The sequence below is a fragment of the Pipra filicauda genome, unplaced genomic scaffold, assembly GCF_003945595.2.
Source record: "Pipra filicauda isolate LSUMZ 115617 unplaced genomic scaffold, ASM394559v2 scaffold78_size3787270_pilon, whole genome shotgun sequence".
Classification (NCBI taxonomy): domain Eukaryota; kingdom Metazoa; phylum Chordata; class Aves; order Passeriformes; family Pipridae; genus Pipra; species Pipra filicauda.
The window spans coordinates 146812-161489 of NW_024104964.1; the positions used below are offsets into that span (position 1 = coordinate 146812).

General features: G+C 57.6%; 1 protein-coding gene across 2 annotated transcripts in view; it reads left to right on the forward strand.

The window, feature by feature from the left end:
• AGAP3 (ArfGAP with GTPase domain, ankyrin repeat and PH domain 3) overlaps positions 1–14678 on the forward strand; it is a 109112-nt gene that overhangs the window by 90660 nt on the left and 3774 nt on the right. For both annotated transcript variants that reach the window (XM_027730489.2, XM_027730488.2), the window contains exons 13-14: positions 3089–3250; positions 14301–14455. In XM_027730489.2, the coding sequence (XP_027586290.1) occupies positions 3089–3250; positions 14301–14455 (317 nt within the window). The remainder of the gene's footprint in view (positions 1–3088; positions 3251–14300; positions 14456–14678) is intronic.

Sequence of the window (14678 nt, forward strand, 5' to 3'; positions counted from 1 at the left end):
TCCCTCTGCTCCCCATCCTCCTGCATCCTGTCCCTCGGCCTCCCCAGCCCCCCCTCCGCTCCATTACTCTCCTCCTATCCATGGAGGAGCTGTCCATGCTCGAAGCACCCAGACCAATCTGCCTCTTCCATTCACAGTGACTGGAGTCTGACAAACGGGAGCTGAGCTGCAGGGTCTGTTGTGGCAGGACAAGGAATAACATTTTTAAACTAAAAGCAGGTGGATTTATCCCTGGAAATGTTCAAGGCCAGATGGGACGGGGCTTGGAGCAACCTGATCTAGTGGAAGATGTTCCTGCCCATGTCAGGGGGATGGGATTGAATGATCTTTGGTCCCTTCCAACCCAAGACTTTCTGTGATTCTCTGCTGCTGCTCCTCCCCATGACACAGGGGTAAGATGTCAGCTCAATGCTCAGTGTGTCCCAAGCGCTGGTGGCTGTTTGTCCACTCTTGGGTCCTGCCGCGCTGTGCTGGACCCCGAACCCTGTGGTCACTCCTGCCTGGCCATACCCTGTGTTAGTGCTCCACAGACATGTAACGGGGCCAGCTGTGTTGGAGGGCCTATGGCACACAAGGGACCACCAACCCAGGGGTCCCAGGGGTCCCGGGGCTGTGTCCATGGGCTGTGTCACCCACAGCCACAGCAGAGGTGGAGTCTCAGCATCACAAGAGAGGGGGCATTTGGGGGGTGGGCAGTGCTTTCCACATGGCACAGAGTGCCGAGCTGAGCAGCACGACCACCCCTCCACCAAGGGACTGAGCACTGTGAGGGGGTCCCTGCACCACACCTGAACCCCAGCTCTTCCAGGGTCCAAGCTCTCTGCTGTGTTTCCAGCTCTACATGGCCAGGCAGGTGAATAATATTCCTCTGCTCAGAGCAGATTTTAGGCACATGCCAAGGGTATAGGCTGTCCTCCTGACACCTGAGGACGGGCTGCCTGCTCCAGTTGTGCCCTGGAGTGCACACAGAAGAGGAATGGACAGGGACATATAGTCATGTAAACGTGCTCCAGCACATTCTATGTCTGTCCTTTATGGAGGAGCTCTGTGACCCACCTGTGGGGTCCCGGAGCCACCCATAAGACTGGCTGGTTTGGAGATGGAGCCCAGGAGGTCCCAGGCGTGCCTGTGGAGGGTTCCATGGTGAGACAGGTACCTGGAAGTCCTTGGGTGGATCAGAGAGGCTCACTGGCCCTGCTGGGGAAGGAGGGGGAGCGAGCAACACCTGATCTTGCAGAGGGAGTATATTCCACATGCTGCCCCCCCCATTGCCATCCCAACCCCATCCCACCATGGCCCTGGAAGCCCCCAGCTCTGGTGCTGGGCAGTAAGAGCAGGGACAGGGGCAATGATCCCTTGGGGATCGGGAGGTGCCAGGCTCACGGCTGGCTTGCTGGGAGCGCAGAAGGGCACGACCCCACTCACTGAGCCTGGAGGGGGGCAGAGTGCTGGCAGCACAGTTTGGCCCGGGGGGCATCCTGGTGAGCAGGTGGGCAGCAGAGGGAGGCTGGAGGCACCATGTGTAGCCACTGACGAGAAAGTTCAGGTCCCCTGCGACTTGCGGCTGGGAGCTGAAGGTGCCTCACACCTGCTCTAAGCACAGTCCTGTAACAGGATCAGTAATTTATATTTATAAAACTGGAGTCTGATTTTATTAGATTTATCTCTCCTAATTGTCAAGGGTGAGCTATTTCCCTGTGGATAAATAGCATCAGAAACACCCTACTAGTCTGTGTCAGTGCAGGAGAAGCCCGAGTTGGCATAGATCCAATGCTGCGTCCTCTCCCATCCAATGTGAGTGGGACACTGGCTGCCCTCTGACCCCTGGGAGCTCCTGGGCTCTTTCCCTCTGTGCTGCTCTGTATCCCTCTGTTCCCCTCTCCACCCCACTGCTGATGTTTGTCAAGACAGATCAAGCCCCAGAGAGCCAGTCTGACCAAAGCAGGCTGAACTGGGGAAACAGAGGCTGGGCTGGGGTGGGAGAAGGGCTTGGCAGGTCCCCACAGTCCCGCTGCTGGAACCTGTGTGATGCTGTGATTCCTTTCTTAATGCCAGGTGCCAAAGAACATGGAAATGAAGGGTCAGGACTTGATGGGAAACACTAGGCTGTGGCAGAGAGCACGGCAAGCTGCCTGAAGCAGAGGAGCTGCCATCTGTGCCCTGGGGGTGGGTGGACACTGGAGAGGCAGGAGTGGATTTAGGAGAGGGTTAACAGTGCAGCGAGGGCTCCTGCGCCTCGTTGCCTTCCCCGGAGTCTGCATTTTTATGCTGATTGGAAGCCTGCGCTGTGTGTGCTGCTGAAATTGAATGTCAGGCTTTTGATTTTGTTGCTGGTCTCTAATGAAATTTGACATTTAATGGTGAGTGCAGCGGCAGCGTGTGTGTGTGTGATCGGAGCTTGATTAGCGCACTCTAATTGACAGTAATTAGGCAGCTCCCTGATTGTTTCTAATTCTGCTATTAATTGTAAGGAACAGTATGATTGAGGATAAATTTGGTGCGTTGCTGCTGGGGATGCAGCTTCTTCAGCTCCGTATCGGAAGCCTATTGAGCCCATCATGCTCAGGTTCCTGAGTGTGGCAACCCCAGTCACCTCGTCTGGCAGAGTGGTGCTGGGGGGGCCAGTGCTTCTGCAGAGGCTCTGCAGATCCTGGGGCCTGGATCTGCCCCGGGGGCACCGAGAGCACCTCCTGGGTCCGTCCCTTCCCTCATGCAGCCCCGTGAGGACGCTGCTGCTGAGCTGTTCCCACAGGGACACGTGCTGGGGGGTGGCACATCAGGCTGCCTCAGTGATGCCACTGTGCGTGTCCCACCTGCATAGATGCCAGAGCTGCCCCTGTGTGATCATCCCACATGGATCTTGGTGTGGAGCAGATCCAGCCTGACTCTGCCCAATTTGCTGCCAGCCCTGAGCTGGAGTGAGTGTCAGAGTGGCCCCGTGCCATGGGGCTGAGCGGCTACTTCCCTGTCTCACGTGGCCATATGGCCAGGCGAGTACCAGGGCTGACTCCTGGACACCTGGTTGTCTCTGGAAAGAGCAGACTGTCACTGTCCCGCTGTACATGACTTGCCTTTTCTTTGTCCCCAGCTAATGGTACTGCCGACTCGCTCAGCTCCAGCCCAAACATTTCCAGTACCGCCAGCCCGAAGCTGGAGCCGCCTCCATCACCACATGCCAACAGGAAGAAGCATCGCAGGAAAAAGAGCACAGGGACGACTCGGCCTGATGGTCCCAGCACAGCAGCAGAAGGTAGGAAGGGTCTGGCAGCACTGCCATCTCAGAGCACCAGGCATCCAGGGGTCCTGTGAGGTTCGGGGAGGATCTGGGGCTCAGAGTGCTCCTCATCCAAGTCTTGATAGGGATCTGGGGCTCAGAGCACTCCTGATGTGGGACTTGATGGAGACCTGGGGCTCGGAGCACTCCTTGTCCGAGCAGCTTGTGCTGAGGAAGGAGGGAGGGAAAAACCAGCCTTTCTGGTCTACCCTTCCTCCATTTCTCATGCTCAGTGCAGGCAGGACCACTGTCATGCCCGTGCCTGCACAGACCCTCAGTGGTAATAATAATTACTAACTGTAGTCACAGGCCTGAGAGCACACCACATGGTTAACGGGTGCAGACACTTTCCACCACAAGAACCTATTTCTGTTTTGGAAATTGGCCAACCTTTCATTATTTAAAGGACCTGCGCTGGGCACCTGCCTGAAGCCAGAGGTCTTCTGGAAAAGCTTGTCTAGTTCAGGTGACCAGCTGAAGGCATGTGCACTGCTTAGCTGATACTCAAAGTACTGATGGTTTTTGTGTTGAGAAATTCTGGTGATTGTGGTTGCTGAAGAGGGACCCAAAGCTTGGCAGGAGGCTGCAAGGCATGGGGAAGCATTCTGCTAGGAAAAGCCACCCAGATTTGTCCAGATAGAGATGAGCCTGGCAGCCACTTTCTCCAAAGCCTGCATCTGTGATTAACCTCTGGAAAAAGCAATCCTCAGTCTGAGATTTTACTTCATTCTTGGTGGTCCTGTCCCACAGCACTCAATAAGCTTTTGTAGTGAACCAAAGATGTAATTCAGATGGGAGGAGGATTCAGTACAAGTGTTGGAAGCTAATGACTGCTGCAAAACAAACCAGAAAATGTTAGTCTGTACCTCAAGCTGCTGCAGCTGTCCTGGCACCCTGCTCCATCACAGGTCCACCTGCAGCCCAGCAGCCCAGGTGTCCCATGGCAGAACTGCTCTCCTCAAGGTCCCTCTCTTGGAAACATTGCAGAGATGATGTGCAGAGTTGGACAGCTCTGTTGTGCTTTCTTTGCTGTTGTAGTTGTCTGCATCTGAAATGCCCCAAGTCTAGGACAGGCTTCTCCTCTGCAAGGGGAAGGCACCTTGGCTGAGGCACCTTGAGCATTGTTTGAGTCTGTCGTACCCACTGGTCTCATGGTTAGCAAAGCATGGTGTAGCTGCAGTTTGTTCTTAGCTCTGGGTGTGTGTTGCCTCCTCAGATCCATTGCTGCCCTTCCTAAATTGGTTTGCAGTTCTCAGCCCGGTGCTTGGCAAAAGAAGAGACTCGTTCTTTGTATGAAGAGTGAGATAGCAAAGGGTAGAATGACTTTGTGCCCACATGTGAAACTTGAGAAAGCAGGTGCTGAAGTACCGTGTCCCATCCTTTAATAATATTCTAAGAAAGAGTTGTAAAGAAGGTCCCAAAGCTGACTTGGGTGTGATATCTGGGTTTATGTCGTGGACATGAAGGCACTCAACTGGCCACAATGAAGATCAAGGAGTGCAGGACTGATGTGTCAGTGCTTGCAGAGGAGGAGTCTGGTCCTGTGGCTGCTCGGCACAGCTGACGGCGTGGGAGAGGTGCAGATGCTGGGACCTCAAGTTACACAGAATGGAATGCAGTGTTGTAATGGAAAAGGTCATTGAACTCGGGAACACTTTTACAAAACATTCATATGGACTAAGCACTGCTCAAAATCTTGGGTGCCCAGGCCTGTAGTCTTTGAGCCATCCCAGTTTTTTCATCATTTCACAGGGGTATTTTTTCAGACATGCTCACTCTGCGTGTCCTTCCCGATTTGGCATCATCCCTGGAAGGTGGAGTGGGAGAGGTGGAGCACGAGGGCATCACAGTATTTTCTGTTGTTCCCTGCCCTGGTCCTTGGCCATGGCAGTGAGCTGGGCAAAGGCCTGTGTTGCCTGCAGTGATACCTGGGCCTTGTCTCCATATGGTTAATTTGGAGCCCTGTGAGGTGTTGGAGTAATGTAACTTTTTCCTACAGTGTGCATTCCTTCACGTTTATCAATATGGAACTTCATTTGCCAGCAAAGTGTCAGTTCCCCACCTTCATCCGTCACTTCGCAGACCTTGCACGCCGTGGATCCTCCTGCTGCCAGAGCCTGTGGCACTGGTGCCGGGAGCAGGAGGAATCCCCCGACCGTGATCCGCAGTGCTGCCGCTGCTGGGACGTGGGCAATGGGAGCTGCTCTGCCGTGGCAGTGGGAAGGAGCAGTGCAAGCACCACGTGAGTGGTGAGGAGGGCACGGCACAGCAGAGGGGGCATCTGTGACCCACAGGCACACAAGCAACCCGTCTGCCATGTCTCCAGACTTTCCAAGCCCCCGTGCCCTCCTCCAGGGGGTGAATGGGTGCAGCTCCCGCCAGCTCAGCGCTGTGGTCGGGCAGAGGCGATGGGAACCAGCTGCTCCCAGGCCTGTGCTGGGACTCAGTGGTGCCCTGAGGTGTTACATGGTGGGTTTCTGCCTTTTGGTTGGCTGTTAACAAATTGACCTTGCATTTATTTTTTAAGTAGTCTACTGTGTTAGAAGACTGGTCCGATTGCAAAATTGGACTTCCAAAGGCAGGATCACTTCTGTTGTGCTCCCAGCTCCCCCTGTGTGAGCAGGATGCCTTGCTGTGGGTCGAGGGGCTGCGGCCAGCGTCCATGCCAGCAGGACCTGCTCTGAGTCCAGGGAGTGGCCACTCCTGCTGCACTTAGAGCTTCCCATCTTCATCCTGCTGTAGCCAGTTCCAGCAGCAAAGAGCTGTATGCCCCGTTTTGGGGAGAGAGGGGCGTCTCTGTCAGGAGAGGGTCTTTGTGCACCCCTGTGCTCAGTATGAGTTATGGAGCTGGGTCACACACTCCTGTTCATGCAGACAGTCCCCTGCCTGCCACACACCTGCTGCCAGGTCTCTTGCCCATGGTACCTTTGTGGGCAACTTGGTCGGTCTCTCTCCTGCTCCCAGCACCAGGACTGCACTGAGAGCTGGCACAGCTCTGGGCTCTGTGACAGCTCGTCACCAGGACCAGCAGCCCAGGGCAGAGGCAGAGGAGCAAATGACTCTGGGACTGATGCTCAGGTGGTCGCCCCTGGGTCACTGTCCTACATGAGACAGAGAGACTGGTGCAAGCACAGGGAGGTGCTGAGCCTCCACATGAGGTCCCATACCAATGTCTGAATGGATGGCAATCAGTTCCAGCCATGAACCCAGAGCTGAGCATTGCCCCATGTCATGGGCATGGCCATGGGTTTATCTCATGGACTGGTGTCCATAAGTATGCCTGATCCCCCCTTGAATTTTTTTTAGCTGCTCTTGAACAGTTCCAGCAGTTTTTTTCAGAGCAGGGTAATCTGAGCTTTTTGCTTTCACATAGTCAACACAGTGAAAGTGTGAAATCAGTGTGCTGGGATGATGTGCCCTGTGGCAGAGCGGCCGTCCCTTGTGGCTGAGCTGCCATCCCTTGTGGTGCTCATCCCTCTGTGGAGGGTTGTCTGTCCTGGCACGAGCGTGGGCACAGCCCAGTGATGAGCCATGCTCCCCATCAGCTCAGGCCAGTGTGGCTGTGTGGGGAGCACTGCGGCCGGACGCCCCAAAACCAGGAGCTCCGTGGGGCTGGGTGCAGTGTCAGGCTCAGCCTCTGTCACAGTATTCCTCTGGGCAGGAGCAGCTGTGGGGGTGTGTGAGGGAGCAGGTTTGGGCAGTGCCCAGACTGCCTTCACCTTCCTGTGCCCGCCCCACACCTGTGAGCGGGGCACGAGCGGCTCAGGTTAGCATCCTGGGAAAGTTAGTGAGGTCTGGGGATAAATTGCCATCAGTTTATCTCATTTAGGAGGTAATCAGAGCCGGGGACGTGCGGAGCAATTGAATCTTAGTTGTTCTGAAGTATCATAAATCAAACGAGCTGTTGCTATTTTACATGGGCTCATGTTAAAGAGAGCGCAGTGTCAGGCTGCCAGGGAGCATCCACAAACTATGGCAGGCGTGGGATTGGGCTGCCGGGGATGTCACCAAACCGGGGAGTGCGGCTCAGGCTGTCAGGGAGCACCCACAGGCTGGCAAACGTGTGTCAGGCTGTCAGGGGATGAAGACGCTTGTCACCACAGTGGGGTTGCAGTGTCAGCCCGCAGGGACCATCAGGGAAGTCTGCTCAGATCAGAGCCCAGCAAAGTGTCACGGCCAAAAGTGCCCCATCCTGCCACGGAGCAACCTAGAGCCTCCCTGCAGCCACAACTCCTCTGTGCCTGAGACCCTCGGCCCCTGTCCTGAGAGCCAGGAAGGGCCCAGGAGCCACCAGACACAGCTGAGGGCAGCAGCACCTTTGCGACGCTCCCTGCGCCAGCCTCCCCATGGCTGCCAGAGCTCCGGGGATAATGAACTTCTCATGTGCTTAAAGAGTGATGCAGGGTGCATGGCGAGAAGCTGACAGCCCCTTAATGTGCTTCTCAGTGGCGGCCAAACGACGCGGTTTTGTCTTTGTTTTTTAGTTTTAAAACCCACGGGAAATTGATGGCCAGTAAAGAGTTGTGTTGGGGCGATGTGTGTGATTAATGCCGACTGTCAGGGGCTGTCGGAGGCCGATCGCGGTGAGCCGGGAGCGCGAGGCTGAGCCGCACTCACCAGATTGCCGGGGATTCCAGCTGCCATCGCTCAGCTCCCGCCTGCCCCACACAGCTTGTGTCACCCGCGCGCTTCCTTCCGCCAAGCCTCTTAATTCAGTGCTAACAAGTCACTCCTGCTCATTACAGACCCTGGAGCTCCCTGCTCCGTCCTGGCTCCTGCCGGGCATCGCTGCCAGTCCTCCATCTCCATCAGCTCCCACCCCCTCGCTCTATGGTTCCTGGAGGACCTTGTGCAGCTCCGTGTTGCCCCCCTGAGAGACCCTCATGTGCACACCCCTGACCCCACCATAAGCCTCCGCTCACACCACAGAGCCCGTACTGTACATGCCCTCCCTCCTGTGCCCACAGCGTGGCCCCCCCACCCCAGTGCCTGCACACACTTCCATGGCCCTTCTGCCTCCTCCCAGCCCTGCCACGCTGTGCTCACGCTGCACCCTGTATGGCATCCGCCCCCCATGTACCCAGAAATGACACTGTTTGACCCTTACATGACCCCCTGCACACCCCTGTGTACCTGCGGTGTCCCTCAGGAGCACCTGCTCCTCCTGACACACTGTGTTCTTCCCCACACACACATATTGGAGACCCTGCCGTGTGCCCTCTATTCTGCAACTCAGTGTGCCCATCCCTGCTTGAGCCCCCGTGGCTGCCACCCCCTGCACCCGTGCTGTCCCTCGTGGGGACGTGCCAGCTCAGCCTGGGGCACTCCTGGATCTGGGGGCGCCGGGACAGCGGGCGCTGTTCCTGCTGCGCTCTCCTCGGCTGTCCCCGCGGAGGGGCCTGTCCCTGTCGCACTAATACAGGTTGGGAATATTGGGTTTAATGATCTGCAAAATGAGGAGGCAGCGAGCTGACATTTACGAATGGTGCTGCATCCTTCTCTTCCCAGACGCCTGCTAATTTGTTGATATCCCAAACACCTCGTAATGATGTGGTACAGTGGCAGCTTGCAAACAAGCATCCTGAGGCCAGGGGCTGCTGGCTGCCCTGCTCCAGGACCCTTCTCACAGGCTTGGCAGTCAGAGAGCGGAGCTGTGGGCCAGGGTCTCCCTGCACCTCAAGCAGGACCTGCCCCTGGTTTCTGCCATGTGCCCCACACACTGGAGGCATCCCCTCACCTCCTCTCCTCTCTGTGTGACCTCCCACTCACCAGGGCATCTGGAGACACTTTGCTATGGCAGCAAAAAGTGGGAGAAGGAATGGAAGTGGGAGAAGGGCAGTATGGAGGGAGAGGCTGGATGTGACTGGGAGATGGAGAAGAGCAGAGGTGGGAGAGGAGACTTCTGCTTGGAAAATAGGGCTCAATGCAAGCTCTGCTTCCTGTTTTGCTGATGTTGAGTGTGATCCTGCTCCTCCCTGCCTGACCCGCTGGGATGCAGGGAAGGTGTTCCACACTATCCTGTGCACCCCTCTGCTTGGGAAGGAGCCACCCAGGGAGCCATCTGACACGGAGGGCTCTCTATGCCTGGGGTGCTGATGTGGAGGTGCTCCAGCCATCCCTGTGCTGAGCTCCCCCAGCCCAGCCTGCTGGGTTGGGAAGTGCTGCCCTGGGCCTTTGGGCTGGCATGGGGGAGCTCTGTCCAGTGCTCTGTGTGGGGAGGGAATTGCTGCCCTGTGTCTGAGTGCTTTGGAGCATGGTCCTGCCATGGTGGGTGAGGAGCATCAGGGACCAGAGGGACACTGCTCCATCCTCTGTGTTCTCACGCAGCTGCTTTGTGTCCTGGTGCCTGTGGGACAGGGGAGCAGCCCCCCTGTATTGCTGTTTGTGCTCTGAGTGTGCTGCCTCAACCTGTGTGGGGGCACCTCGGGTAGGGCTGAGGGATGGGGCCAACCTGCTCCACTGCAGCTCCCTGTGGGGACACGCTGGCCTGGGGTGACCTGCCGCACCCCAGGGAGAAGCACAGCATCCATGGGAAAGGAGGTGGGAAGTGCTGCTCCCCTGGCTCCGTGTTGGGGTCCCCATGGGGGCGTCTCTGGTCTGAGTGATGATGTGGGGTGTAGCCAGAGCCCTTTGCAGAGCAGGACTGAGCTCTGCCCTATCCTGTGCTGAAGCTGAGGGGGTTTTAGCCCTCTGATATACCCCTTCTGTTCATAGCTGTGCTTCCCACCACTCGGAGCAGAGAAAGGGGCCTTGGCACAAGCTGTGAGGGCAACACTCCAGGACACCACTGTTCCCCTCTCCAACATCCCACAGGTGTCAGCGACAGACCCACCATCCCACTGGGCACCTTTTCCCAGGGCCCCTGTGGGCAGCAGAGCTCTGGCCCTCCCTTGCACCTTGGTGGGCTCTTCCTCACCCTCCTCCTGTCCCTTTGGGCTGGCTCCCGGCAGGGCACACGGGATGTCTCCGTCCCCTTGTTTCTTGCCAGAGGACATGCTTCCTTCCCAAGCCGGTGTGCTGGAGGGGGGGTGCTGGCTGCCTGCCCAGCACAGCAGCCTGGGGAGGGATGACTCCCTGGGACTGGTCACCTGGCTGTGGTCCCTACCAGAGCCGGCTCAGCTCAGCTGCCAGCGGGGGCTGGGTGCCGCATGGCCCCGCCATTCCGGCCGCTCTGCTGTGCCCTCCCTAATTCTGCTCCCATTTGGAGCCCTCGTTGCTGGGCGGCGTTGGAGGGGGGTCGTGGGGTTAACACCCATTAGCAGAGCTGGCTCCCACCGAACTCTGCTCAGCGACTCTTCATGGAGCTCAGTCTTTAAAACATCATCAAAAAATCATCAAGAGAGAGAGGCAGCGCGTTCATTTCCACTGCCCACTAATTCTAATGGAGCTGGTGTAATGGGCTCCCACCAGCACGCCGGGGGGCAGCTGGGGGGACGGGCTCTGCCGTCTGGCCCCAGGATAGCCCCTCACCCCAAGGCAGATAGGAAGGCCTCCTGTAGGAGTGGCTTCCTCTGGGACCTGAGCCCTGTTCAGTTGGAACTCTAAGGCTCCTCTGGGCTCTGGGAAGGAGCCTGTGCCCACACGTGGGGCAGGAAAGGGAGTTCTGCCAGCTCTGCTTCAGCAGAGGTAGTCCAGACCCTTCTGCCCACGTCATCTGTTTCATGCTATGCTTTCATCCAGCCAGAAATGCCCGTGCCACATTGAAACCTGTACCTCTCCCCAGAAAAAGATGAGACTGCTCTGTACTTCCCCTAAAGCAATGACTTGAGTCTGAGTCAACTTGTATGGATCCCTTGGGGAGCTCAGGAACCGGTCCCAGACTGTCCCAGAAGCTGGATCTGCACAGTGTTCAAAGCTGCTCTGAGTCCTTGATTCCCTTCTCTGCTGAACCCCATGTGTGAATCCAGGGGTGTGATCCCACAGTGCCCTGCCCTTCTGCCATAACCACGCTGTGCTCGGGCCTCCAAAGAGATGCCATCCCATGTTACTGCAGGGAAGAGATGTGGGGAGTTTGCCTTGGTGTGCCTTAGCTGTGGTCCTTTGTTAGCTCTTCCTGGGCTCCGAGAGCAACAGGCCCTTTGTTCAGCATGAAGCTGGAATCCAGGAGGCACAAAGGAGGAAAGGAGCAGAGTCCCCCGGCTTGCGGAGCCTGCGCAGGGGCTTTGGTCGGACTGGGACTGCTGCCAGGGCTGGGACCAGGCAGCCCCAGGGCCCCAGGATGTCACTAAGCTGTGACAGTGCAAAGGTCCCTCCCAGTGGGGTTGGAGCCCCAGAAATTTCCATCTCCCAGCAGGAGGGACTTGCCTGCCCCCTGTAAATGTCCTGAGCAGAGGGTTGGGAGCCCCCCAGCCCAGCACAAGGCCTGGGGCAGGCAGGGTGGACATTTGCTTCCACTGGGAAGCTTCCAGGCACAGGAAGGCTGGGGCTGAGATTCCTGCCTGCATGTTTGGTAGGGAGGTACTGGGCAAACAAGAGACAGGAACAAGGAGGATGGAGCCTTGTGAGCCCATGGCAGGAGTCCTTGCTGTGTCCCAGGGACCATGACCTGCTTCCTGCTGTTCAGGGACAGCAGAAGCGGCTCGGCGGCAGGGAGGGCTTGAGGTGCATCCAGTGCTTCCCAGGTCCAGGCAGCTGGCTTGGGCTCTGCAGCACAGTGACGGCAGCCACGGGTGGCTGAGACCAAGGAAGGGAGAGATTTGAGAACAGGGCCTGTTCTGATGTGTCAGGGTGCCCCAGGAGTGTTCTCTGCAAACACTCCCTCCAGCACATGGGCAGTCTCAGGGAGCTGCTGCTCTCTCCTGGCTGGTAGTGCTTGGCCCAGGGCAACCACTGGCCTTGCTGTGGGGGGCTGGTCCTGGCTCCCCTGCAGCCCGGGGGCTCCCTGCCCGTGCCCGGGTCTGGCAGCAGTCACAGAGGCTGGTGCCAGTGAGCCAAGGAGGCAGTGCCTGTTAGCCTGGCTGTTGTCTGGTTATTTCTTCTCCCAGTATTCACAAGTCACCAGCTGTATATTTGCCAAGAATCTTGTTCTTGAGCTGGGATTTGGTGTCCTTGAAGCCTCCACAGCAAACACCCTTAGGGGAGGAGGCACATGACCTGAAGGGAGCCCCCCAGAGCGGAGACCGTGGGGGCTCTCCTGTGGCTGAGAGCTGGAGGAAAGGGCAAAGTGCTGGACAAGTGGGATGTCCCCATTAGGCTGGAGCATCACAAGAGAGGGGAGAGTCCAGCAGGGCGACTGACTGCCCCCTACCCTCAGTCTGCCAGCCTCCTGAGGGCCCAGAGTCTCAATCCAGCAGGAGAGGCAGGTGCAGACATCTTTCCCCAGAGGAAGATTCCCAGGCTGATTTAGGGTGAAATGAATGAAATAGCCTCCTCTTCCTATCCGGGAAGGGCAAACCAGGAGAGCCCCACATGCTGGAGTCATTCCATCCTCCTCAGGCTCATCTGGTGTAGAAACCCAGCCTTGCATTCCTACACCAGTGCACGAACCCTGTTGGTCTCCAAGCTGGGGACTGCTGCTGGGATCCATGCAGGACACATCATGGAGCTCTCAGCGCTGGCAAAGGGCAGCACCATTCCAGCCTGATGTCACTCACACTTTTAACCGTGGAATGCAGGATCCCAAGGCACTCTGCACCACAGCACAGGCACAGGAGGGCAGTTTACCCTCAGGTTGGTGTGGGATGAACACCTCTGCACGATGGAGAGAGATGAAGTTGGGTGCTGTGCCTGGTACTTGTCAATGCAGGTGGTGCCTGTGAGGAAGGGCTGTGCTCTCTCACCACTCCCACTGGAGCTGGCCTTCCTAAGGAGACTTCTCAAGGCTGCACCATGTTCCGGGGGTATTTGTGGGCACAGATTGGCTTAGATGGGGCCAGATGGCCCAACAACAGCTGAGGGTGGCCGTGCCCTTGGTGGGACCCAGCCAGAGGCCTCTGCAGCCGTTCGCAGCCCTGATGGGGGCTGTGGCACCTCCTCAGTCCCTGTCCTCCTGCTGCTTCCCTCCACTGTGAGGGGCTTCTTCACCACAGAGAAGTCAGGCAGAAGAGAGGACCCCCTCCAGACCCCTCCAGACTCCCCTGCTCGCCTCTCCATGTCAGCCCCAGTAGGCACAGACCCTGCCAGGCTTGAGGCCAGTGCGGCTCTGCCTCGCTGAGGACCGAGGGCCCCTCGGCCTCTGTGCTGTCTCTGGAGCTGAGCAGTTGACTCTCTGCTTTTAATAGAGAGCTGGGAAGGCACATTATGGAGATGAGGGTGTTATTTGCATAACGCTAATTAGGTAATTACAAATCATTTTGCTATGAGCTGAAGCGTGTGCTGTGACATAACGTTTATTAGTCATTCCATTCAGGCCCCGCTTAGTTAAGTCATTTACTGCACTAACTACTGAAGTTGGCAATAAAAGGTAAATGCTGGCGCTGGGTGCGAGGCTGAGGGTGGCACCCCATGAACTGTGCCCGTGGGGGGCTGCAGGGCAGAGCCCGGGCTGGCAGGCGTTGGGGGGTAGAACGCATTTTAAGCCTTGGCGAAGGGCTCCCTCTGAGCCCACGGCACGGGACCTCCCTGCATTGCTTCACTCGCTGTGCGGGGCCTGTCCCTCCAAAGCCACTCGTGGGCAGGCACCGAGTGCTGGTGCTGGGGCAGTTTTGAGGCACCAGCTCTTGGAGGAGCTGACTTCACTACTCCAGGCACTGGCAGCTTTCTCCGAGGGTGGGACACGGGGCAGAGAGAGTGGGTGCAAGCAGCTTCCAGGGGTCTGGAAGCCTCCTAGGTTTCCCAGACCAGATGGCGGGGGAAAGAGGCTGCAGAAGGGCGAGCCAAGGCCAGTGGAGCTGTGTGGGCAGAGGGAGGGAGGGCTGGCACAGAGCTCTGGTTCCTCCCTGCTGTCACTTGCCTGTCCCAGCCCCCTGGGCTCCGCTGCTGCCAGTGACCCTGCCCATGTGCAGGCACAGTGATGGCCCGTGGGGACTGTCCAGTGGCAGACCCCCTCCTTCCCAGCCCCATGTCATGGCACACCTTTCTCTTCCAGAACCAGATGAGCCATTTGAGTTCATTATCGTGTCGCTGACGGGCCAGACGTGGCTCTTTGAGGCCTCAACGTCGGAGGAGCGGGAGCTCTGGGTGCAGGCCATTGAGAGCCAGATCCTGGCCAGCCTGCAGGGCTGCGAGAGCAGTAAGAACAAGGTAGGAGGCCTTGGCCAAGGTCTTCTCTGTTCTCTCCTCTCTGGCTTCTGCCACATCCCTCCATGTCCCATGTTAGCCTGTCTGTCCAGGCTGGATCCTATCCAGATCCCTCTGCTCCCCATCAGTTGAATCCCATCACTGGAATTCCCCCCAGGTTTTCTGTCACCTCTTCTCAGCCTGGCTCCGGCCCCACAGAGCATTCTGCATCCCACCAGGATGTGCA